At 41.3% G+C, this 23,629-nt stretch overlaps 2 protein-coding genes across 2 annotated transcripts; both read right to left on the bottom strand.

The window, feature by feature from the left end:
• Nucleotides 1-7: 7 nt before the first annotated feature.
• On the bottom strand, nt 8-13,620 carry LOC100700965 (segment polarity protein dishevelled homolog DVL-3). The gene is made up of 15 exons (XM_005476104.4): nt 12,989-13,620; nt 11,471-11,540; nt 9,349-9,464; nt 8,642-8,754; nt 8,311-8,446; nt 6,430-6,520; nt 6,223-6,292; nt 5,951-6,090; nt 5,129-5,205; nt 4,979-5,046; nt 4,719-4,868; nt 3,347-3,478; nt 2,766-2,933; nt 2,445-2,648; nt 8-1,203 (listed from the first exon to the last, which is right to left on the bottom strand). Exons 1-15 carry the CDS (start codon nt 13,147-13,149, stop codon nt 845-847), a joined length of 2,055 nt encoding a protein of 684 aa, XP_005476161.1. The 5' UTR covers nt 13,150-13,620; the 3' UTR covers nt 8-844.
• Nucleotides 13,621-15,776: 2,156 nt separating this feature from the next.
• Nucleotides 15,777-23,509, bottom strand: copb2 (COPI coat complex subunit beta 2). Its single transcript, XM_005476103.4, has 22 exons — nt 23,352-23,509; nt 22,782-22,919; nt 22,564-22,650; nt 21,501-21,627; nt 21,192-21,340; nt 20,551-20,697; nt 20,330-20,429; nt 20,083-20,225; nt 19,702-19,901; nt 19,460-19,570; nt 19,277-19,365; nt 19,070-19,176; nt 18,690-18,833; nt 18,441-18,571; nt 18,051-18,258; nt 17,797-17,907; nt 17,457-17,671; nt 17,202-17,340; nt 16,967-17,104; nt 16,714-16,791; nt 16,427-16,555; nt 15,777-16,232 (listed from the first exon to the last, which is right to left on the bottom strand). The coding sequence occupies exons 1-22, from the start codon at nt 23,352-23,354 to the stop codon at nt 16,137-16,139; spliced, it is 2,790 nt and encodes a 929-aa protein (XP_005476160.1). The 5' UTR covers nt 23,355-23,509; the 3' UTR covers nt 15,777-16,136.
• Nucleotides 23,510-23,629: the final 120 nt, after the last annotated feature.

Below are 23,629 nucleotides of genomic sequence, written 5' to 3'. Positions count from 1 at the left end.
CAGCAGATTTAAGTCATAAAACTATATTTATAAATAAAAAGACATTTTCCTTGATAAAAGAGTAGTGTGAAAGTCATGGTAAGAAATTTTTTTTCCACTATACATTATCACAAGACAGTCTGAAGATTCGCTGGTTAGCAGACGAAAATGTAGTTGTGCCGTATAAAAACGACTCTGGAAACTGAATGCTCATGTTAAGCATTAAAAAGAAAAAGAAACTAGTTGTGACCAGCTACACATATAATAAAACAAATGCATTCTCAAAGTATGGACTGTAATTCTCTTGCACTACATACATTTCTTTCTTTCTTTCTCTCTTAAGTCAAGCAAATACTTTAAAAGTCTGAATAAGATTAACAGTTAGTGTTCATTTCAGCTTCTTTCAGTCATTCTTTTTTTCTTGTTAGAGGTCAGCAAGTGGGGGGAAAAAAGAACAGGAGGAGGGAAGAGGCTTCAGTCTCTCTCGGTTTGGACGTGGACAGGGGTGGGGGAGGACAGAGAACGTTAGATAAGGAACCCAGAGGAGGGGAGGGAAGAGTGAAAAGAAGAACAAATGAAAAACATCCATGTGGAAAAGCACTGAGTCATCTACCCCAGCTGACCATTTCCACTGCCTCCCTCCCTTCTCCTGCTCTTTGTCCTCGCTAAAACTCTTCCCCACCGTGGAGCGGAAACTGAGAAAGGCGCTTTGGTTCCATCTGGAGCAGGGTGGGGGGTGTTTCTTCACTGAAGAAAGTATGGCCACTACAACTACTAAGAAAAAGTACAAGAGAGGAGGAGCATTTTCTCTCAGCGTACACAACAGGGTGGTTCCATTTCTGCCTTTAGGTCTTTATAACCGGTGTCACATCACATCGACAAAAAATTCTCCAGCGTTGCCCACCGCCATGCGCAGAGACTGCCGTGACGCAGTGAGCTCAGGGGGCACCGAGGCAAGCTCTCTGCCAGGTGGGGCACCAGGTGCAGCTGTAGAAAGGTGTGGTGGCTGAGGGGGTAGGCCAGGGGGGCCGTACACAAGACCAGGCCCATAAGCTATAGAGTGGGAGTTGGCACTGCGGTGGCTCACAGAGCTGCGGACGCTTCGTTCACTAGGGGGAGCCACTGAGCGCTCACTTGGCGCCCGGTGGCTCCTGATCTCTGATTCGCTGCCACTGCCGCCGGATTTTCGGCCCTCATTCTTGCTACAGTTAGAACCGCTGCTCCCTGTGAACAGAAAAAAAGAGCAAAATTATTATGCAAGCGAGATGCATGTTTAAAAAATAAAAATAAAAATCACATCTTTTTCTAATTGGGTGCCAATGACATGACGAAGGCAGCGCTGACCCAGTTTGCAGGAGACTCTGGAGGAGAGCTGCATGACTAATGCTGACATAGTCTCGGAGCATTCAGGCCAAACAGCTTAGCTATTCCTGAAGGCAGTCACAGGTCTTCATTTTATTATCCAACTCAGACTCCTTAATTTTAGGGCAAGTTCCTGAGAGTGATTAATTTAAACCAAAACAGCTTATCTGATTAAAAAGAAACTTGTTGTGGAGGATGCTTTGGTCCAATGCATGTCATCAAATCCAAAAACACAGGAAAGTATTCATGTCAGTTTAATTTTGTGTCTATTAAAGAGCGCGAGAGAGAGATGCAGGATGTTACCCAATCTTAGCACAAACACTGGAAGCGTGGGGGAAAAGAAATCTGAATTTCACCAGAAATATTAAAGCAAACCCAAACCCCAACACTTTGTCTTTTACATTCTCTATCCTGCTAATTTGTGCACTACTCACCCGTGCATTTAAGTTAAATGAGCACAGAGCATCTAAGATGTTGTCTCAGTGGGCCCAGCTGTTGTTGGTTAGTAAATATTTTCAATGTGGAAACTGCACCTTAAACCACAATGTCTGCTTTTCTAGTTCCACACATATTAAACACAGAAACCCCAACATCTGAAGACTTGGGGGGTGATGGAAAGAGTCCTTTTTTCACTACTCACAGAGCAAGGCTGTGTCCTTCAAGTTTTTGAAGTCAGCTTATTAAAACATACACTGTTCCTATAAGTGAATTCAAAGTGTGGAGGTAAAACTCCACACTTTTTCTCATCTCATACTGCGCAACAGAGTAAACTAAATGTAAAACACTGCAGAGATGTTGTAATATCACTTAATATATCCCTTTCACACAGAATCTGTCTACAGGCTTATAAAGTCTTTGAGAACACTCTTTCACAAAAAAGCAGCTATAGCAAGCATTAATTAACCTCAGCAGCAATGGCTGGTTACCCTCTTGTGAGCTGTGCACCTTTGTAGAAGCATAGTTGTTAAAAGTTTTAGGGAAACCGTGTGCTACTGACATGAATTTTGATTTTTCTTTGAGTAGAAACTGCAAAAATTAACATTGTAATTTTATATGAAGTGCTTGAAATTTATCTGTTGAGCACTTATTTAAATTGCACTAACCACTGTGCTGGCTCCCTGCGCTGCCAGCTCCTGGTCCACCATGGAAGGGCTGCGGCAGGTCGTAAGGGTGCGGAATAGGGAACTGGTATGGCAGGGCCATGGGCCAAGGGGCTGACCCAGGATGGGGCAGAGGGGGGAGGGTGTCCTGATCTGAGGCACCACCGCTGGATCCATCATGATCATGCAGAGACAAGTGGGTCATGTCTGAGGGAAAGAGAAGACGACTCCGTTAGATTTCCAAGTCGCATCCCACTTAAACTTTTGTGAAACTTGCTGTTACTGCTCACACTCTAAGCAGATCATTGAGCAAAGTCCACTTACTGCCACAGAGGTCTCCAAAGACATAGTAGCACTGTTCAGAGAAGGTGATCTTATTGACGGTGTGTCGGATGTACCCAGCCTTCAGCAGATTGCTGGCATATTTACGAGCTTCACGGCGATCTGTGAATCCTTCCACATGATGGAAGAGCCAGTCCACCACATCAGAACCTGAAGCACATGTTTTAGAAATCAAATCGTAAGTCTACAGCTTCGCTGATCATATTTAAGATTTTTTTGGCGACTTTACATATATCTGATGGTGATTAGTTAATCTATACTTCAATTTAACATCAATTTTTGTTTTCAAACTTGAGCTCTGGTAACCTGGTAATACACCTTGGTATAATAAAGGCAACTCGAGCTCATGCTGAATGTTTCTCAGTTGTCGGAATTAAAAAAAAAGAAAAGAAAAAAAAAGTCCAAAATGTAAAAATATGAATTAATCGAAGCAGTATTTGGCTATCGCTTTGGTATCAGTGAAACACTTAATCTAAAAGCTGAGAAGATGTGGGTCTGTGTGCACGAATACTGGTGAGAGTAATTTTTTAAAAGCCCAGTCAAGCTCACTTTGACAGACGTACCAATAAAGGCATTAGCGATGGTTATCTTGAGCCACATCCTGTCTCGCACCTCCAGACCTGACTCTGGGCAGGCCATCGCCTTAGCAACCGTTGCCATGTCACTGTGGATTGAGAGGTGGAAGTCATCGAATCCTAGGAAAGAGGACATGAGCAACTTAACATGGGGGTGGTGTTAAATCTTTTAAATCACAAATTGAAACATTTAGGTTTAAGGACAAAGAGGTGCGGCTCCATCAAGTATAAAACTGTTGAGCCACATTGTGTTTTGTTTCCAAAACATTTAAAATTAAAGAACTACTGAGTGCTGTTTTCTGGGGTTAAAAAAAATAAAAATAAAAAAATAAATAAAAAAAATATGTTGGCCTGTTTTGGAATTTGCCTCAAATAATATTTGGTTTCCTGTGGTCTCGGCTGTTATTTGACCCCGTTCTGTTCTAATCGTGAATCAAGACTGGATTTGACTGGATCTTTGTTTGAAGTGGACTGCAACTGACTTGGATTTGATAAATCCCCCAGATGAGCCAGACCACAGTGAATTACATGTCCTCCCTAGAACACTAATGTATCTTACATATAATCTCACTGAGTTTCAGTCCATTCTCAGCATCACAGTTTCCCTTTTCATCTGCCTCCATTTCAATAGGCTTTTCATTTCTTTTCTTTTCATTTTTTTTTTTTTTTTTTTTTAAATTGCCTTCACAATACATTGTGGATATGTAAAAAGATAAAGGGCATTAAGATTTTCTATTAAGTGAATTATAGACATATAAAATAAAACTAATAGGTAAAAGGCAAGTTAAACAATGTTTCAAGAGAAAAGGAAAATTTTCTCCAGAAAGAAAAGGCATCGCAAAACTTCCAAAGATTAAAGGAAACATGAAAGTTGTGAGTTATGGCTCTATTTGGACACGAGTTACTGAGCAGATGGTAGCTGAGGCTGAACACAGCAAAAGCTGGAACAGATAATAGTCACAGGAATGTAGTGAGAGGGAAGGGCCGCACTTAACACGGAGACTTACTAACAGAGGTTTGGTGGTCACAGAGGGGAGAGCTGAATGTTCCAAGCAGTATGACAAACCTGGAGTTTTTCTTCCTCAAATGCTCAAATGTATTTATTTTTAACAAGTAGGCTATAAAGAGGTACCAGGAAACAAAGAAGAAAACTAAAAAAAAGAGGAACAATAAAAGAGTACATAGAGGTATATTAAAAACTCAAAAGGTGGTAGAGTTTAAATGTGGAGACCATGTGGTGATAAAAAGAAAATGAACTGAAAACTGTGACTAAGAGTTAATGGAGGATGAAAGTTGCTTGGGATAAAAGTGCACTGATGACAAGCTCCAACGGGCAGCTTCGGGGGGTGATGTGACTCACGTTCAGTCTCAGGGATCGAGCTGCTGATTGAGGAGCTGGTGGAGGTGACTGTGCTCATGGAAGGGCTCATGCCATATGGAGGGTACACCCCAGTCATGGCTGCCGTGTGGGACACCCATGCAGCCGGGTCGATAGGCCGGATTGGCTCACCTGTTAAAAGAGAGAAAGCAGCTGAAATTAATGAGGTTACTACAAAATCTTTAAAGTAAAAAAATAACAAATGTGTCATTGCGTATAGTTATTGCAGAACAACCACTCACTCCTGGGCAGAGCGAAGCAGCTCCGAGGGTTTGGGTCCCAGCACTTTGCAACTGTCAGAGTAATGGGGCTGGTAAAAAAGGACACAGACAGTTAAATATGAGTCTGTTTTGCACTCATGTGTTATAGATGCTGTATTTGCATTCGCTTACCCCGGCTTGTGCACTATGTCTCTTAGTACTCGAACAGCATCATCATTGCTCATGTTCTCGAAGTTTATATCGTTCACCTACATCAATAAAAACAGAAAAATATCCCAATGAGATGCCAAGTTGGATCTACCACATGTGGAACTAATATGTTGGAGGAAGAGCTCAGATTGGACAGCTCAGAGGCAAAGAGACAGAGCTGGTTTGGACATGTGAGAGAGGTAGTGGGTATATTTATAGCAGGATGCTGAAGACAGAGCTGCCATGGATGTAAGAGAGGAAATGCAGGTGGATGGGATCACAAAAGACGATACAGTGGACAGGAAGGAATGGAAACTGTCAATTCTTCAGTTTGCTTTAAAGATATATAAAAGAGAGATAAAGCAATATGGCATTAAGTAGCCCCAGATTTACATTTTTTCCTATAAACAGAAATATAAAACTTTCACAGCCCCACAGTGATTCCAGTTCTACTGCAGAATGACATCAATATGGGGTCCCAAATGAGCACTTTTCCTGGGAAGTATTTTTTACAGTATGGTAAGATTAGATTCAAATCAAATTGGCAAAAAAGAGAATGTGTATAAGAAGAGTAAAAACACTAAGAATGATGCCAAGCGATGACATTACAGCCAACTGCATCTGTGACACATGCACAAGAACAGAAACCCTTGACATCATTCATTTCAGTAGAAGTGATGGTCTCAATTACAACGTGTAAATCCACTCACACTATGCTTGTCTAAATTCCAGATATTCACCTGTAAACAGTTTTCACTTTGTGTGCATCAGTCTCCTACTTAAGACACAAACACAGATACACACCTGCAGCAGCATATCCCCGGGCTCTATGCGTCCGTCTGCAGCCACAGCTCCTCCCTTCATGATGGAGCCGATGTAGATTCCTCCATCACCTCTCTCGTTACTCTGACCCACAATACTGATGCCCAAGAAGTTATACTTTTCTGTGAGGTGGGGAGGAACAGAGTATATTCCAAAAAATGAAGTAAGTAATGAAGTTTACTCCATAAGCTTGGTGATGAATATAAGGTTGTTTATTTCAACATCTAACTCCTGTGTTTGTGCGAATCACTTACCCATGTTGAGAGTCACAGTGATGATGTTCAGAGACATGGTGGAGTCTGTGATGCTGCTGAATGACGAAGACTGAAGAATGAAATAAGGACAAGAATTATGAGGAATGCAAAAAGATACATTAAGAGCAGAATTATGACATAACATGGAAGATAATTTTAGGTAACTTTGGTTAATTTATTATCCTTTACATCTAAGAGTGTTCTCACCCTGTCCATATTGGAAGCCTTGGGTTTCCTTCGCCGGCGTCGATGTCGTCTCATTAGACGAGAAGAGCTCTGCTCAGTGGAGCTACTAAACCTGAAGAGGAGGAAAAAAAAACAAAACAAAAAACATGATTTAAAATTAAATAAAAAATAACTAAATAACAGATGCACATCGAATTGTCTCATGGGAGTCCTTGAAAGTAGCCACGATTTAATCTTTGAAGTTTCTGGACTGATGTCCATCCGTTTATGACCACAGTGTACACATTTTCTGATGACTCCTTCCAACAGGAAACTGGTTTCTTGAACATGGTAATGGGTTCTGTACTTAAATGATCTCAACAGTCACCAAATCTTAATCCAACAGAGCCCCTTTGGGAAGATTCATATCATGCGCAGTCAACAAATCGGCAGCATCTGTGTGATGCAATATGAGCCACTATTGCTGAGGAATGTTTCCTGCACTGTGATGAATCTTTTGAATCTGTGCCACAAAAAAATAAAGGTAGTTCTAAAGGTAAGCAAGAGTCCAAATGGGTAGTAGCAAGGTATACCTAACATAGTGGCCAACAAGTGTATGTGCTTCAGACACAAAGTATATTTCCAATTGAAATACATTACTTACACAGTCATGCTGCCTCACAGAAAGTTGTTTCTATGAACATGAATAAACAAATAGCTTCATCATGACCATTTCAAGCTTGTTACCAGGGTTAAAATACTCCAGTCTACAGTAAGAATAATTGCTGTTTAATTTTACCATATAAATTTAGTAATCAAAAGCTAACCATACTACTACCTACTTAAAAGGAAACTATGTGCAAAGCTGCTGAAGCCTCACTGATCCATATGTACTGGTCTTGTCCCAGTCTCATTCAGTTCTGGACAGAGGTTTTCCATACCCTGTCCAGGATTCTCAGTGTGACGCTGCCCCCTGACCCCCTTCTTGCTTTGTTTGGCATCAGCGGGAATGAGGTGCCTCTAACGGTCTCTAAAAGACAGGCGCTATCATTCTGTTCCCTGTTGGCCAGGAGGGCAAATTCTACTGAGGTGGCGGGGACGCTGCACCTCCCACTCACAAACAGTGGTTATATGACCTCATATCTAAAACTGGAAAAAATAAGACACTCCAAAACTGTACTAGGAAATTTCAAAGCATGTGCGGCTCTTTCCTTAATGCATTTCAAAATCTATAAGAATTTTTCAGGTGCATTCACTTTTGTCTGCGTGCAACTCCCTCATGTCAGGTGAACAGGTCTAGGGCAGTGACCTGGGTGGGAATGAATAGGATTATTTTGCAGGGACTATGTTATCTGGGGACATATTTTATTTACTGTATGGCTAATTACCCCAAATGTACAAATCATCTGTAATCCTTCTATTCTCAGAACCTTTGTTTATATGCATAAAGGAAAAACTCTTAATAAAAAGACATTGTTTAAAAGGAAGCCCTTTGAAAGTCAGAAGGAAAACGGTTCCACAAGTCAGAATGAGCTTTAACTATAAGACAGCATCGAACTACATTTGAAGGTTACAGCATGATCAACAAAAAACAAAACAAAAAAACTCAAACTGATTTCTTTCTGCGTCAGAAAACCCCCCAAATACGTAAGAAGTTTTTAATCCAGCTCTTTCGAAGCTGATTAAACAGGAAAAAACATCCCGTCAGATGCCTAAAGACTGAGACCAGCAGAGCCTCTGCAGTGGGCTGCAAAGATTACCGCTGGAGCAGAACCCTGAGGTTACCACAAAAACCACCACACAATTAGACAGTACTAATCTTTGCCATAAACCATCAACTATAACTCCACATGCATTCCTGAAGCCAAACGCATTTCTTCTTTTTGCAAGAAACCAGCTCAACAGCTATATAACACATCTGACCTGCTGGTTGCATCATCGTCATCTGAATCAAAGCAGGAAGTGGACTCCAGCTCGCTGCTCATGAAGGACGAGCAGCTGTCGTACTCGGCGCCTCCGCGTCCCATGCCCCGCGATGAGTACCCGTTCTGCCTCCCACCTGCAGCAGGTTTTTTAATGAAAAACTTAAGTTAGAAAAATAAAACAATCAAAGGATACTGCATGTCTAAAGTCAATCATACCACACTTACTTTTTACCAACTAAATAACTGTTATTCATAAGTTGTGAAATACATGGAAACAACACTGATACGTGCAATGAAGAACAAGAATAAGCAGCAAGTTTCTTTCTGACCATGGTCATTAGTGTGTTTCCGTCGTGGCCTCTCCCTCTCTCTCCTCTGAGACACCATGGAGCCGGTCTCTGTGTCATTGTCCAGGCTATCCCGACCACTTGCTGCTTTCCCACTTCAGACAAGAGAGCGAGTGTTAAAGAGAGACAGAGTTACAGAACATCATGATCAGGGCATTTGAGCTTATTCAGCAGCCACTAAAACTAATGTTTATATTAAAAGAGCTTTATAAGAATCAAATTGCTGGCTACTCTGGTTCACTGTGGTTAAGAGAGCGATCTGTACCTGAATATTTGGAAAGAATTGCAGATGTTGTGTTGATGGATTTTCAGTGTGGTGATAGAAAAAGTCTCTTTTTTTAACACTTTACTTGCAGACATAGCATATTTCTTTGGATAGAAATATTTTAAAAAACAAAACACAACAAAAAAACCTAGTAACCAGGGGCTTAAGTATGATAATAATAGCCTACGGACTGCAAGAATTAAGCTAGATTTTCTTTCCTCCAGGCCAGTCACAAGATATCACACTTTTTTATTCAATTTGCTCTTTCCTGTTACTGTTCTTATTAGGCAACACAGAAGAACTCATTCAAGACACTCAAAAACACACAGACACACACTAAGCACAATATCTTTCATTCTCATTCACACAGTAAAACAAAATATAAAGTATCAAAGTCCACAAAGTCTCGTTTGAGTTCACTGACTGGTAGGAAGGGGGTCTCGAGTCTCCAATGCCCCCGGTCCTCTCCAGAGGTGGTGTCGGCTCTAAACTATCCGCCACCGAGCCTGCATCCGTGTGCGCGCCGTCTCCAGAGACCAACTGCCAACAGACAAAGAGTCAGGTCAGTCAGAGGGATGAGTATCTCTCAGAGAGAAGAATTTACAGAAAGACACAGAACGAGTGAGCAGCAGACCTTCATTTACATCCACATTCAAAGGCTATACATGGTGTGTCATGTTTTACTCTAACTTCCTAAAAGTATCACACAAACATTTCAAAATCTCCTGCAGAAAGGGACTGCAGTCTCTTGCTAAAATTCAGACTTAATCTGCCTCCTACTAGTTTCCTACTGAGAGAGCAAAGCTCTACAAAAGCAGCTGTGAATTCAGAGAGTTGAAAAAGAAAGAGCCCAAGCCAAGACTTGTGGTTTGTGTACCTGACAGTGTTGCCTAAGTTACCAAATTGTGGGGAAAAAATGGGCTCCAACGGACCATAACTAATGTTTTCTCAGAAATTAAATTACCAGCATGCATTTATTTCCACTTTTACCACATTCTAGTGTTCGTTAGCTCGAGATACAAAACAATATATCTTAAATCCTGCTGTGGTTTTGTGGAATCTTGGAAGTCATCCATATCAGAAATGAAGCATGTATTTGCATGCAAAAACAAGTTTCAACGATGACATGAGACCAGTGTGAAACTGTAGCCATCGATAGCAACCTGTGGTGCTGAAAAAGTTCAGATTCAGCGGCTGCTGACCTCTATGTTAAGAATCCAATGTAAAAAAATATTTTTTTAAAAATCAGGTTTAATTAGATTGTATATACAGCCATTATGCACTTGAGAAGTCTCTTTTGTTCAGTGCATGTTTATTAGAAATCAAGCTGTGACGTCTAAACTTTTAAATTAAAGTACAGCAACAGAGTGAGTGCCAAGATGTTGGAAAGATAAATATGTTGTGCTGAAACAGGGCATCAGTATATCAAATCAAATCACCTGTACTGTCATAATAATTCAGCTATATTACTATGTGGCAAGATAGCTAAAATTAAAGTCTTCTGCTCTTAATCACAATCACAAGAGTCTACTTTGGTGTGCACTAAAGGGAGCCACAGCACAGGAGATACAGGGTGCTGGCTTGTTGTGATGAAATGATGTGCAGCGAGCCAGGCCTCTGGACCCCAGAGAATAATCAATCAGATCACTGAAACAACAGATGAACAGCGGAGACAAACAAATGGACATACTGTAACAGAAATAACATTTGACTGTACGTGGAACATATCAACAGCCCTCAAGAGATAACAAACACTTTGGAGCAAACGCACACAAAGGGGAACTGGCTTTTAAACACATTAAACTAAACCTCTGCGCAGTCTAATGAAAACGACCACAACAAAGAGACGCATTAGGACGAGCACGGTGGAATATACGCTCCAGAATGGAGCAATAACGCCATGTTGATGATGCTCAAATAATTAAAACCACACTGTAGAAATTAAGCGAGTGCTTTAGCCTTTCACATCACGACACAGAGCAGTCTTTCTCTCTGCTTTATTCTCTCCTCCCTGTGAGATTCAATCTTCTTGTTAGATGACCTGCAGTGAGGCCCTTTGTTATGGAGTATTTTCCGGCTATCCTGTGATTTCACTTGCTCTTAATCCAATTTCAATGTCGAGAAGAGAGGAAGGAGGGCCGTGCACGAGCGCCAGATGTCTCGAATGTTGTGGAGACAGGCGTATTATTGCTTAGAGGCTTTAAATAAGAAATTGCATGCAAGTACATGTATGTGCTATATGCGGCAACTAGCCTGTGTGAGGACACGCTAAAAAAAATTGATATTTTACAGTGAAAAAGAAAAGGTTTAGGAAAAGCAGTGTATGTATACTGCTCTGAGGATCGTTATGTGATAATGATATTATTACACAGATGTGCAGTGCCTCCCCCTAAGCTTGAGCATGACTGGGGTAAGTGCCCAACAGATGGTAATCATTGTTACACATTCATGTACGCCACTTAACCACACAAGTTATCGCACACAAGCAAACAGTAAAAAAATAAATAAATAAATACATTTTATTGCAGCGTGTATTTTGGACCTACCCATGACACCACGCGTCCATTGAAGCAGGGCAGCTTAGCATTGTCATCAGATATTTCTTCCTTTACCACCCTGTAAAGAGAACAAGGCTTTGTTTCAGTCAAACATTACCAACACAAAAGCACTCCCTGGGCAATAAAACATGAGGGTGCATTTAGAGGAAGTGGAGCTGGACAATATATTCCACCAACCAGGACGGACGCTGACAACTGGGGACAGTTTTACACATTAAGAATCAATGACAATGTTCAAAATAACCAAATGTTTGACACTACTGGCACACGCACAGAAAACCAGTCCAAAGATGGCTCACTTGTCCATTTCATATATAGAAGTAAGCCTTAATGCATTACAGACTGCTGCAAATACATTAACAAAAGGCATGTGTAAATGTAACCATGTGAATTTCCTGCAAACCCTCCCATTCATTCAGTCCTGCTTGCAAGGATCAGATGGCAGGCAGATCTTAACAACACCTTGTTACACAATGAAGAGGACAAATAAGGCATGTATTTAACAAGTGCCTCAGAGTATTGGAGATGTCAAGATTAGCCGGGTCTTTGACAGGGAGAACACTGATGGTCAGTGAGGCTTTCCTGGTAAAGATCTCAGGCTCCAAACCAGTCTAACAAGTTACTAAAACACCATCAGTCTAGACTTTAAGGATTCAGCAGCTAATTTAGTGCATGCACCTCCACTCTTGAAACAACACAAATAGCTGCGGATCCTTTCAAAACTCGTCCTTCCTATCTAGGTTGTTGCCCCACCCTTGTTTGAGTTTAGCCAGAAAAACTTTGGCAACCTGGCTCGAGTGTTTAAAAAAAAAAAAAAAAAAGTACATTTCTCCCTTTTATTTAACTCTGAAGAAGGTAAAGTGTGGAGGATCATAAAACGTCTACTTTTCTGGCCATGTTTTAACACAAAGGGACACGCTCATAAAGCTGCCAGAGTGATGAACAGGGCATTCCTGTGTCCAACTTTGCATTCCTTAGGCTAATAGACAACAACAGCAGGGGCCTTCTGGTCTCACTCACTCACCAAGTGTCCGGTTAGACCCATTCATTAGCCTGCTAGCATAAGCGTTTCATACATTAGGCAGCAACTGACAGCTGTAACGTCAATAACTAGTTAGTAACACTTTTCTGAATTGCTCCTTGTTTCATTTAGTCTTCAATAAGTTGAAATGCGATTAAAGGCTTTCTTTTAGTGTTCATGACACTGGAAATGACCAAACTTGGTAAGACAGTACAGCATAAGCTAAGCACGAGCAATGTAAACAAACGGGGTCGGGACGCTGAACAGACCTGCTAACGATGCGACCTGGACGCTAGCAGCTAACAAAGGAACAGCAAAGCAAACGGCTAGCTGATGACTGAAAGACAGGCAACCTTAAAAGTGATGACAAGCCAGCTCCACGAGGTAACAAATATGTTACAGTTAATCTGACTGGACTGAGGTTAAGCAGACTCGGGTTGCTATGCTGATTCCACGTTAAACACAATGAACCCTTTAACAGTTACCCGAAGTCATCGTCCATAGATTTGAAGAAGAATTTGTAATTTGGTTTCTTGAGGACATTTTTGAAGTCTGCCAGCGTGACTTTGTCCGCCGGCACCGACAGTTTCACCAGATATGGTGTCTCCTGGTCGTCGAGGTGGTAGATAATTTTGGTCTCCCCCATCTCGGACTGCGGATAAGGCAAGGCAGACTGGGTGCATCAAGCCAAGGGCCTGGCAGGCTCCCTCTCGGGCCCCGACTCCCCGTGGCGCTGGCGGCTGCGGCTGTGCCGTGGTCCACCCGACTCTCTCTGGCTGACCGACCCGTTCCGTAGTGCCCGGTTCTGCCTTTTTTTTCCCCTTTCTTTTTTCTTTACGGCAGCTTGCTAACGTTACGTCTGACTCTCTATTAAAAAAACACCTTGCTGTTCCACAAAGCGTCCAAACACCGCCCCAGGACTGAATTGCTTTAGTTTCCGTTTGTGTAAAACCTACAATATATCACAAAAACCTTACAAATAAGTGAGAAAAACAGTTTCAAAACGGCGCAAAAATAAACAATCTCAGAAGGGTCCGTACTCCCTTCTCGCTAGCTGCTCGGCTTTACTTTGTTGCACACGAAACTGCATAAAATCGTCCAAGCCTGTCTCGGAGGAGCGCCCTCCGCAGGTGAGGAGGAGAGTGACAGCTTTTCGAGGACAGCTGGGGCACTTTAACTGCTCCCATACTGCTCTGGCAAGGCCATTAAACGGCCTTTAAGCAGTTTTGAAGCCCCACAGACCACCCACAATTATATGATGTTATACTTACACAGAGCTTCAATATGTTTATACTCAAAAGTTTCCAATTTACAGCTGAAACCTTTAGATGGATTGCAAAGAATAAGACCATCATTGTCAGTCATCATTTTACTCTCTTAGAATTTGGATCTTAATCACTCTGAAATTAAAAATTTCAGCTGTGACACAAAAGACAAATGGAAAATTCCCCTTTGCATTTTAAATCTGGAAGGAGGGGGTTGGGGGAATGTAGGCCCTCCCATCATACAGCAGAGAATTGGCATGGAGGGAGAGGTTTTGAAATCAAACGACATTTTTATTTGTGTATGAATTTTGCTGACCCCTTGTAATTGCTATCATAGCTCACTCAGACTGAGAAGAAGTCCAATCAGAGTGATTGAAAGGCAGTAATATTTCAATTTTGTTATCAAGATTATTTGTTTTTCCCACATCAGCAGGTCAAAGAACTTAATTTATGACTGTGGATCATGGTTAACATTCTTCAGTTTATTATATGGCCATTGTTCACACTTTAGACATGTTTTATAGCACATGAAATAGCAGACAGGTGTTACCGACATTAATGCCGGTTATGCTGTATTTAAGCACAAAGCCGTAATTAATGTGGTTATTAACATCTGTGTTTACCTGCTATTTCAGATAAAAATGTGTCTTATTACTCTGAGGTGTGCAGTGAGATTTTACACACAAACACATCTACACTTTTAGATAGCATACATCTGGCTGAAGGATAACATACTTTTATAGTCCTTTCTTTACAGATAATAGCATTTTAATAGAACAAATGCTGTAAATTACATCTTTATAAGTGTAACCATCAAAATATTCCATCTTTACTTTTGCTATTTATCAAAATGTCATAAAAAACAAAGCAAGATATCAAGTATCAAACACTGCCTTTTAAAAACTGAATTATGAACGCAGAAAAGCACAATGTGGAAAGTGTCTAATTGGCAACAGATGACTCTTTTAGCATGACAATCACAAACACACTGTCAATGCAGTTAAAGCAACACAACAGTTTAAAAAGTCTGAAGCTACAGTTAAAGTAGTACAAGATAAAAGTACTCTTTATGGAGAATAAATGATATCTTTTCATACTAATATTGCACTTTGTGCATGTGGAGTAAGTGTTAACTGCTTTCTGTGATGCTAGTTATTGTATCAATACTCAGAAAAGAACCTAAAAGAATGCACTTAAGTGCACTGCAGTAAAAGTGTTTTTGTTTTGTTTTTTTAACATGTTTACGAGCATAAAGTAGTTTAACCTGTTCAAAACAGTTAGAAGATGCACAATGGGCCTTTCTCATACAGAGAGTAACAACTTGAATCTTAGTAAAGGCTGCATGTTAGTCATGTCTGACTTACTGCCACACCTACATGGTGCAACAGAGACACTGTTAATGTTAATTACACAAATGCTGCTGCTGCCAAAAGATGTTTGTAGGTTTTCCTGTTTGTTTTTGACAATTACAAGACTTGCATCACTGGAATTTTTCAAATAATTATGCATTATTATGCTGTTTATTATGCAGTGATGCATGTGTGTCTGTCTAATTTATACAGCTGGCAGTAGAATGGGAGGATGGCATGGCTCAGGCCAGCGAGAGGAAGAGGCTATGACATCCTAAGTTGAAAGCGGAGGTGGAACAGTGAGGTTGGAGAGCAATAGTTTGCACAGTGGAGATTAACAGTGGTTATGTTTCTGTTACTGTACTGGAGCAACTGTAACCCACATAATTTCCTTAGGGATTAATAAAGTATACTGATTCTGATTGTGCTATAACCACCCAAACTCCTTAAAAAGTTAGAGATGTGTGGCCAAGCCGTACACCACACCATCTCAGGAATTGCTCAGTGCTGCAGTAAGTGGCTGTAGATGAGGAGCAAAGACCCCAGCTGGACCCTGACACACTCGATGCTGCTGAGGAACTTATTATTGCTTCATTATTAAAAGCTGCATTTGTTAATTTTTGCGATAACTATCAAGATTAAGACGCTCTTTAGTCAAATGTGAATATGTACAGAAACCAGTTTATTGGACTTAATGAATGTTCACTTGCCACAACAGAAAAAAAAAGCAAAGCAAAAAGCAAAGAGTAATAAAATACAGCCCAGTGGACAGTTTTTCTGAAATTCTCAAACAATAAATGGTTTACAAAATGAGGGAGTCTGTCTACCTTTCTTCTGAGGATAAAACATCACTGATATCATGATCTGCCACTCAAACACTGCAGTAGGCGGATATGACAATATAACATTTTTACGGACAAATACAAAAGAAAAAAAAAGTGGGGAAAAGGGATTTGGTCTCTTTTTCTTTTAAATATGCTCTATAGAGTGCTTGGGAGCAGACTGTTGGCAGGTCTCAATCAATCGTCGAGAAAGTCATCATCAAGGTTAACATCTGTGGTGTCAATGTCATCCAGCTCCATGTTGTCCAGGTCCACCTCGAGCTCATCCAGAGTCTAGGACGGAGAGACACAAACAAAAAGGAAAATCCTTTTTTAAACAATGTTCCATTTATTTGCTTTTACTTCATCAACTAAGAACAGTATGTGCTAAAAGTTGTTTTGTATGAATAAAACCTAAGTCATCACTTCCACACTAGAAGAAGGACTGACAGCATAATAAATCAAAAATAAAGAGCAGAAGTCTTTACCTTATCTTTCTGTGAGAAATCATAGATTTCAGTCTCTTTCTCTTTCTCCACTGCTGCAGGAGGAGCAGGCTCAGGCTGTAAAGGTGTCACCGCAGCAACGGGAGCTGCTGCCTCCTCTTCATCTTGTGTCTGCCAAAAAAAGTGAGTTAAATAAGGGAATTTTAAATTGTACTTGGCACTAATTTCTCTAGCTTTTATTCATTCTTACACCCGACAGAAGCTACAGAACAATGAACAGTAATCAGGTTAATACAAAAGGTACTGAGATATTGATACTGTATGCAAACCTTAGAGACAGGAGGTAGGAAGGTTCCTTTGGGCTCGTATCCTTGGGCCTCTTCAAGAATGTTTCTGTCTTCATTGGGCTGAAAATGTCAGATACAAATTCAGAAGTGCTGCCATATTAGCGATAACACAGATAATTTACCTCAAAACTAAGCATCTTTTTTACTTAAGTCATCATGGACTTTCAGTGAGTACTTTAATGACCGTCTCCTCACTGCATAATTTAAGTATTTTGACCAAAGTCATTCAGCTTACTGTAACAAGTGGATAGTCTTTAGCAGGCCTGGTGGTGCCCAAGCAGGTTTCTCTCAGGTAGTGTTCAGCTGCAAAGGCTTCTTTCAGCCCGGGGAACAGATTCTCATACTCTGTAGGGTCTGCTAGGGATTCAGCCGCCTACAATGAAGATGCAGGTCATGACCAAGAACAGATATCTAGACTGATGCTGATTGAGTTTAACAGCTAAAACAAAAATCTCAAGGACGTAACTAACCTTCTGGTTGACCTTGGCCAGATTCTCCCTCCATAATTTGACCACACGGGACACCTGGCTGGGTAGGTAAGTGCGAGCCAGGAAGGCAGCTTCAGGTAGTCTGTTTGTTCTGATCAGAAGCTCCAAACACTGATCCAGTCTGTGAAGAAAGCACAGCAGCAAGGCATGAATGACCCTGGTAGCCTCATTTTCAGTGTGAACAACACGATTCTATTACACAATTCGCCCCTGCAGGCTCATACATCTCACACTTACTTTCCCTGAAGGAAGTAGGTCATGAAGGCTACATTGTTTTTGCCGTCCCTTTCTGCCCCTTCAGCCAGCTTGCCCACCATGACAGCATTACCGGAGGCTGTAGCGAGGAGGAGCAGGCCACCATAATCCTGGGCATGGTGCAGGCACTCTTGGGCCAGGCCAAACTGGCACTTACTAATAGCCAGCTCTGCTAGCTGCTTCCACTTCTGCTCTGACTGTAGAGAACAGAGTAAAAAATATCAGAAATGTACTGGACAGAAAACCTGATCCATCGTGACATCAAATTACATTTATGGTCAAGCCTTTGATACAGAGTTTGCGTTTGCTTCTGTGTCCTTACTTCTGCTTCTACAGCCAGCTGGTAAGCAATCTTCAACTCTCCCAGCTGCAAGGCTAACTCAAACCTGTGCTCAGGGTCTGTGGACACTGCCAGGGCCTGCTGCTTGAAACCCTGATGAGCCAAAGAAATTGAAGCCTTAAGCATACTTACAACTCAAAAGACAACCATTAAAATAACCTCTAATAGACCAGATTTCTACAGCTTATGTTTAAAGTCCAGTTGTATTTGAAGATGAATGAATCGCCTTTGCTAACCTGTTTCTCCAGGAAGTGTGCCACCCTGGTCCTCTGCTCTTTAGGGATAGTGGGTAGCACCTTGTCAGCCATTCCAAAGTCCCGCCTCATTACAGCAGTCTGGTACTCCAGGACGGAGACCAGCAGGGAGTAGCTGACGATATTGAGCTCCTTGTCTCCCAGATACAGACGGTCATCTTTAGGTATGTAACCCAGTAGGTACATGGTCCTGCAGAAAAGGAAGTAGGTGTGAAAAAGCACCAAGGCTAATTTTAGAGGCTGCTTATTCTTTTTGTAGATTACATATTTACTGTAATAATCTGCGGAGTTTCCGCATTGCTGGACTGTGTTTCTAATAAAGTTGGGAGGGCAATTCTATTCAACTCGAGCCTAAATAGTCTGTATTCTTACCTGTCCAAGTGTGCAATTGTGACAATCTCTCCTCCAACGTAATAGTTGAGTCTGTTTACAGAGCTGGTGTAGATGAAGCAGTCTCCAACCCAGAGCCCAGTCTTGACAATCTCCTGGATCTCTCCCTGGACCTGAACATGTCATAAAAGGTCAAATATATTTCTTAGATCAAGTATTACATTATGCTAAGCTATTCTGAACACTGACTTCCAACAAAGGATGTGAATGCACTCACATCCACACACCTACCTCAAAGGCATCTTCAATACCATCCTCTGTCACTCCCTCGTTGTTCTCTTGGGAGGCAGCGACTTTATCTGCCAGGTAGCGCAGGATGAAGAAGGACTCCTCTGTGGCAATGCAGACCAGTTCACCAGAGTCTGACCAGAAGATCTGAAAAATATGAGAAAAAAGAAAGAAAAAGGTAACGCTACTAGAATTACTGGACAACAGCTTCTGGCAGTCACTCACTAACTTATTTAAATAGACCAGCGCTAAAAATAAGGTTAGAGAAGCACAAAAGTAATTTGTGGTGACTTCAATTAAAAATGCACAGAGTTTCCAGACAGTTGAACAGGGACCAGGACTGAGAACAAATATCTAACTCAGTAGAAGAAAGCCAGTCTTACATGCTTGGGCTGGATCTCAATGCGGCGGATTAACTCTGTGTTCTCCCAGTCGTAAAATGCCAGGCCGTTCACCGACCTCACCCCAAGCAAGAAACCTCCATAGATACCTGTAGATCAGAAATACAGGGAAACGTCTGGTGAGGAAGACAGCCAACATACTTCCACTTCCAGTACCACAAAGCCATCAGGCAGCTAAGATTTCATTACCTTCAGCTCCAAAGTCGGGCTTAAACGATTTCTTTTCTTTGAAGTTTTTGAAGATTTTGACGACACTGTTGCTTTCTCTGATGGCATATCTTTAACAAAGAAATATAGATGTTATTCAATAAGAGAGTAGCAAAGGATTAGGGCAAAGTTACGCTCACGTTAAGTTTTAAAATGTTCACTTACTCAGAAGAATCGTGTGCCCACGCAAACTCCTGTGCTGAGCCGAAGCTCTTGTTTCTCAAAGCCATAGCGGTGTAGATGATGTACTCTCCATCTCCACACACCACAACAAACCTGGTAAACGGAAAAACTGCAGATGAAGCTCCTCTGATAGAAATGTTATTATAAAATGACCAGAAACAAACATCTGTGATGCTCATTTCTGTGGATTTATTAGAAAAGGACTGGACTGAGTGTATGTCTACCTTCCATTAGGGTTGTGCTGGATGGTTTGAGGGTAAATCTCACAGCTGCCCATGTCTTTGACAGCCAATGGTAGCCTCTCTCCATCCTTGATTTCAGTATCACCCATGGCCTTCAGGTTGGCCTGCTGTATTTCACTGTGTTTGGCCCAGATGATTTTGCCATTGGTGTCCATAGACATGGCCGGCTCTTCCCGACCCACCTATCCGGGAGTGGATGATGGAAGAAGAAGAAGTTAGATTGGAAGAGGATGAAAATAGATTTTAGTTTTGAACACATTAATTCATTTACAAAACATGATAACCTTGATAAAATTCAGCTATAAATGAGTAAATTTCAAATTCATAGCGAGTCTTTGTCAAAACACTCTTCCTTTCCCTCACCTTGATAATGATGCTGCCTTCATCGTAGCCTAGCGCCACATTGTTGGAGCCCCTGAGACCGGACACACACCACACTCGCTCCATGCCATAGTTCAGTGTGCTCTCAAGGCGGTAAGTGCTCGAGTGCCAGATACGCACGGTCCCTGTAGAGGGAGAAGGAACACAGTGTGAAAAGCAATAATTAATGAGACGGCAAAAGATGCATTTTGTGGGTGCACAGGTGAGGATGAGTGGGATTCCTGCTCACCATCCTCTGATCCAGTAATGATGATGGGCAGCTCTGGGTGGAAACTGACGCAAGAGACATTTTGGGCGTGGCCCTCCAGAGTTTGAACACAGGTCTTGTTCTACAACACACAGCGACGAATGGGTGAAACACTCACATGCACACAATACTAAACCAACTCTTTCAGCAGTAGCACAAGTAAATAATCACAACATTAGGAAAATCAAGTGAAATTCTCCTACCTGGTAGTCCCAGATCTTGACTTGGCGATCATCAGCCCCAGATATCAGGTAGGGCTTGTCTCCTCCACTGTAGTAATCAATACAATTTACTCCTTTCTCATGACCTTCCAAAGTGAAATTGGGAGATGAAGAGCCAAGCTGCCACACCTGTAAGAACCCCAAGAATATGACTACATATATTTCTGGAATTTTTAACTGCATGTGTAATCTATAGTCATAAAGGAAACTACAATAGTGTATGACCCACAGTTCACAATTCATGGTGCAGATATACTATTCCTCCAGAACTCTCCAAAACATTTAGCTCCTAGGACTAATTTCCAGAAACCTTCAAGTGAAGTAAAGATTCCTGTGGGATTTCACTATAGTATAAAACCTGAAAAGCAGACGCTGGCCTGATGACATTTTAAAAAGAAAAGCATATTTTACAACATAATTTTTGCACACAACACCACAAAATAAACATTTTACCTTAAATGCTGACAATTTATTTTAAGATTGTCAGTTCAAAATCCAACTGGATACCCTTGTCTGCATAAGTGCTTAAAAGATCATAAACCTTCTCAAGTATTACCACCAGAGACACGACTCAGATATAGCACGTAGCAGAAGTGAGAAAATACAACGCAAGTGGCTCCTACCTTAATTGTTCTGTCTAAGGAAGCACTGGCAAACTGATTGTTGTCCTTGGGGTTGATGACAATCTGCATAACATAATGAGTGTGACCCTCAAACACCTGGCTGCATGACCACTTCTTCTCCCAGTCCCAAAGCTTGATCAACATGTCATCTGCAATGACACAAAAACACAGTCATGCATGTGTGATCACATAAATACATTGAATAAAGACAATTCTTCATAGTATGATCTGTGAAGCGAGCATATGCAGAATGCCACAGATTTACAAAAAAACTACATGAAGAAAGAAATCATGAGTTTACTGGCGTACCGCTGCTGGTGAGGATGTATGGCTGGGTTGGATGGACAGCAATGCAACGAATGTAGTCAGAGTGTGCCTCAAACATGTGGACCCGCTCCAAGGTGTTATAGTTGAACACACGGATCTGCATGTCATCCTACACAGGGATAATAAAAAAGCTGAATTACTACTCGAAAACACATCATTTTAAGATTTTGACAACATTGGAAAATAAGATATGATCATGTGACTCCCTCAAAAACTTACTGCACATAACATCTGAAACACAACAATATCCTTAAAAAAATCATATCATTAGTTTTTAAAAGCATTACTTAAAAGTTACTATTTAGCACTTATGTTGCTTTTACTAGCTGCAGGTAGATGTCTCCCTAGTAACCTGGATAGTTGACTATTTAAGTGGCAGACCACAGCATTTGTGGGATCAGGTAGGGTGATGAGGAACTATGCTGTGGCGGCAACTTTGTTTCGTAGTGTGAGCAGAACAATCTGCATCTTAATGTGGCAAAAACTATGGAGCTTGTTGGGGAGGATTAGAACACTGATGATTCATATTTCTATACATGAGATCTGGGTAGACACAGGGAATGACCACAATAACAAAAAACTGAACTTCAATAAAAATACAGAAGACCCCCTACAGTAAGTGCCAAAGGAGAATCTATTTTCTGAGATGACTGAGCTCTTTTAATATCTGCTGGATGATTCACAAGATGTTTTATGAGTCTCTGGTGGCCAGTGGCATTCTCTATTCTGTTGTGTTTGATGGGGCAATAAGCTGATCCACAGGACCAGAAATGTTGCTGATTTGGAACTTGACACTCTGAAAGCAGTGTAAGAAAAGAGGATGATATCCAAGTTATCAAGAATACTGGTCAATCCTTTTAACCCTATCCATGACAGTCACCAGAGCATGTTTTCATTTGCCATGTCTTGTTTATAATATGCATAACATTTTTAACTTTTTGGAGTATTTCATTTAACATACAGCACCTTTGAATTTTTCAGCTTCTTTTTATTTTTTAACTTTTCTGAGCTGTGATCCCAACAGAAACAAGTAAATATCACTCACCGCTCCTGTGATGACCCAGTTCTTCCTTGCCACAAATTTAGAAGCTCTGACAGGCAGGTCGCAAACTTCGAAAGTCTTGACAAGAGTCTGGAAAAGAGAGCCGGCTTATAGTTTGCAACATATGGATGAGACACATCAGTGATCATTTATACGGATGTGAAGTCAGTAGTCTTTTTTTATATAAGCAATTTGGCACGGCTGTCACACTGGCTTCGTACCTGAGTTTCATGGTTCCAAACACAGACGCTGCCGTTGTACAGACTAGCCAGCATCCATGGCTCAGTTGGGTGAAGGTCCACACTCTTCACCCGGTCTGACCTGGCTGTCAGCCTCCGCTTAATGTCCAGCCTCAGAGGCTGAAAAGACGGAACAAGATCAGTGTTTCCAAGCCCTGGTACAGGTGTTATATTGAACTTAAAGTGTTTCTTAAAAGCAATGAAGCTTCAAACAACAACTGGTAGCAAAACCAAAGCACCGATTAGCAGCTAGCATTCAACTCAATACATTTTGTTTAATCGAGCTAAACCTGTAACTGTGCATCCGTTAGTAATAACTGCGCAACTAACGCAACACAAATGTACCCACATACTAACACTGGAAAAATAGCTTAGGTTGGAAATCCTAAACGGCCGTAAGCTACAAGCTCTCGTGCTAACTCAAGCTAATTAGCCGCTAAGCTAGCTGCAAGATATTATTATTTGACATTGATTCACGGCTCTTTTTAAAAGAATTAAGTTGGCACGTATACAAACAAAAACACACACTGGGTCGTTTAAAATGTCTCTTACCATGTTTTATCCCCGTGTTGTCACAATAAAATCAGAGAAATGTGTTGCGAACAGTTTCAATCGGGGTCCAAATGTTGCGTTTTTCCAGTGAACAGCCTAGTGGACACTGACGTGGAACTTCCTGAAACGCAATCTCGCGTGAGTTGAGCTGTGGCAGTGCTGACGTGACAACATCCGTGAGCTTTGCTGCAGTCAGTCGTCAGGCTGCCACGGTGTCATTCTATGCTGTGTGGATAGACTATATCCTATGTCTATTTTTATTCTATTATATCAGTTGC

The sequence above is a fragment of the Oreochromis niloticus genome, linkage group LG18 (assembly GCF_001858045.2).
Source record: "Oreochromis niloticus isolate F11D_XX linkage group LG18, O_niloticus_UMD_NMBU, whole genome shotgun sequence".
NCBI lineage: Eukaryota > Metazoa > Chordata > Actinopteri > Cichliformes > Cichlidae > Oreochromis > Oreochromis niloticus.
Note: the sequence above shows the minus strand (reverse complement) of the source record. Positions and strands in the feature narration are given on the sequence as shown.

What these genes read in the sequence shown, in the direction of transcription:
- LOC100700965 (XM_005476104.4), bottom strand. Translation starts at nt 13,149, where the DNA reads ATGGGGGAGACCAAAATTATCTACCACCTCGACGACCAGGAGACACCA. An exon ending in GAAACACACTAATGACCATG is followed by an intron (nt 8,447 to 8,641) that starts GTCAGAAAGAAA and finishes AACCTGCTGCAG; the next exon opens with GTGGGAGGCAGAACGGGTAC. An exon ending in CATCGCTAATGCCTTTATTG is followed by an intron (nt 2,934 to 3,346) that starts GTACGTCTGTCA and finishes CATGTGCTTCAG; the next exon opens with GTTCTGATGTGGTGGACTGG.
- copb2 (XM_005476103.4), bottom strand. An exon ending in TCAAGATCTGGGACTACCAG is followed by an intron (nt 20,430 to 20,550) that starts GTAGGAGAATTT and finishes TGTGTGTTGTAG; the next exon opens with AACAAGACCTGTGTTCAAAC. An exon ending in AAGGCAGCATCATTATCAAG is followed by an intron (nt 19,902 to 20,082) that starts GTGAGGGAAAGG and finishes ACTCCCGGATAG; the next exon opens with GTGGGTCGGGAAGAGCCGGC.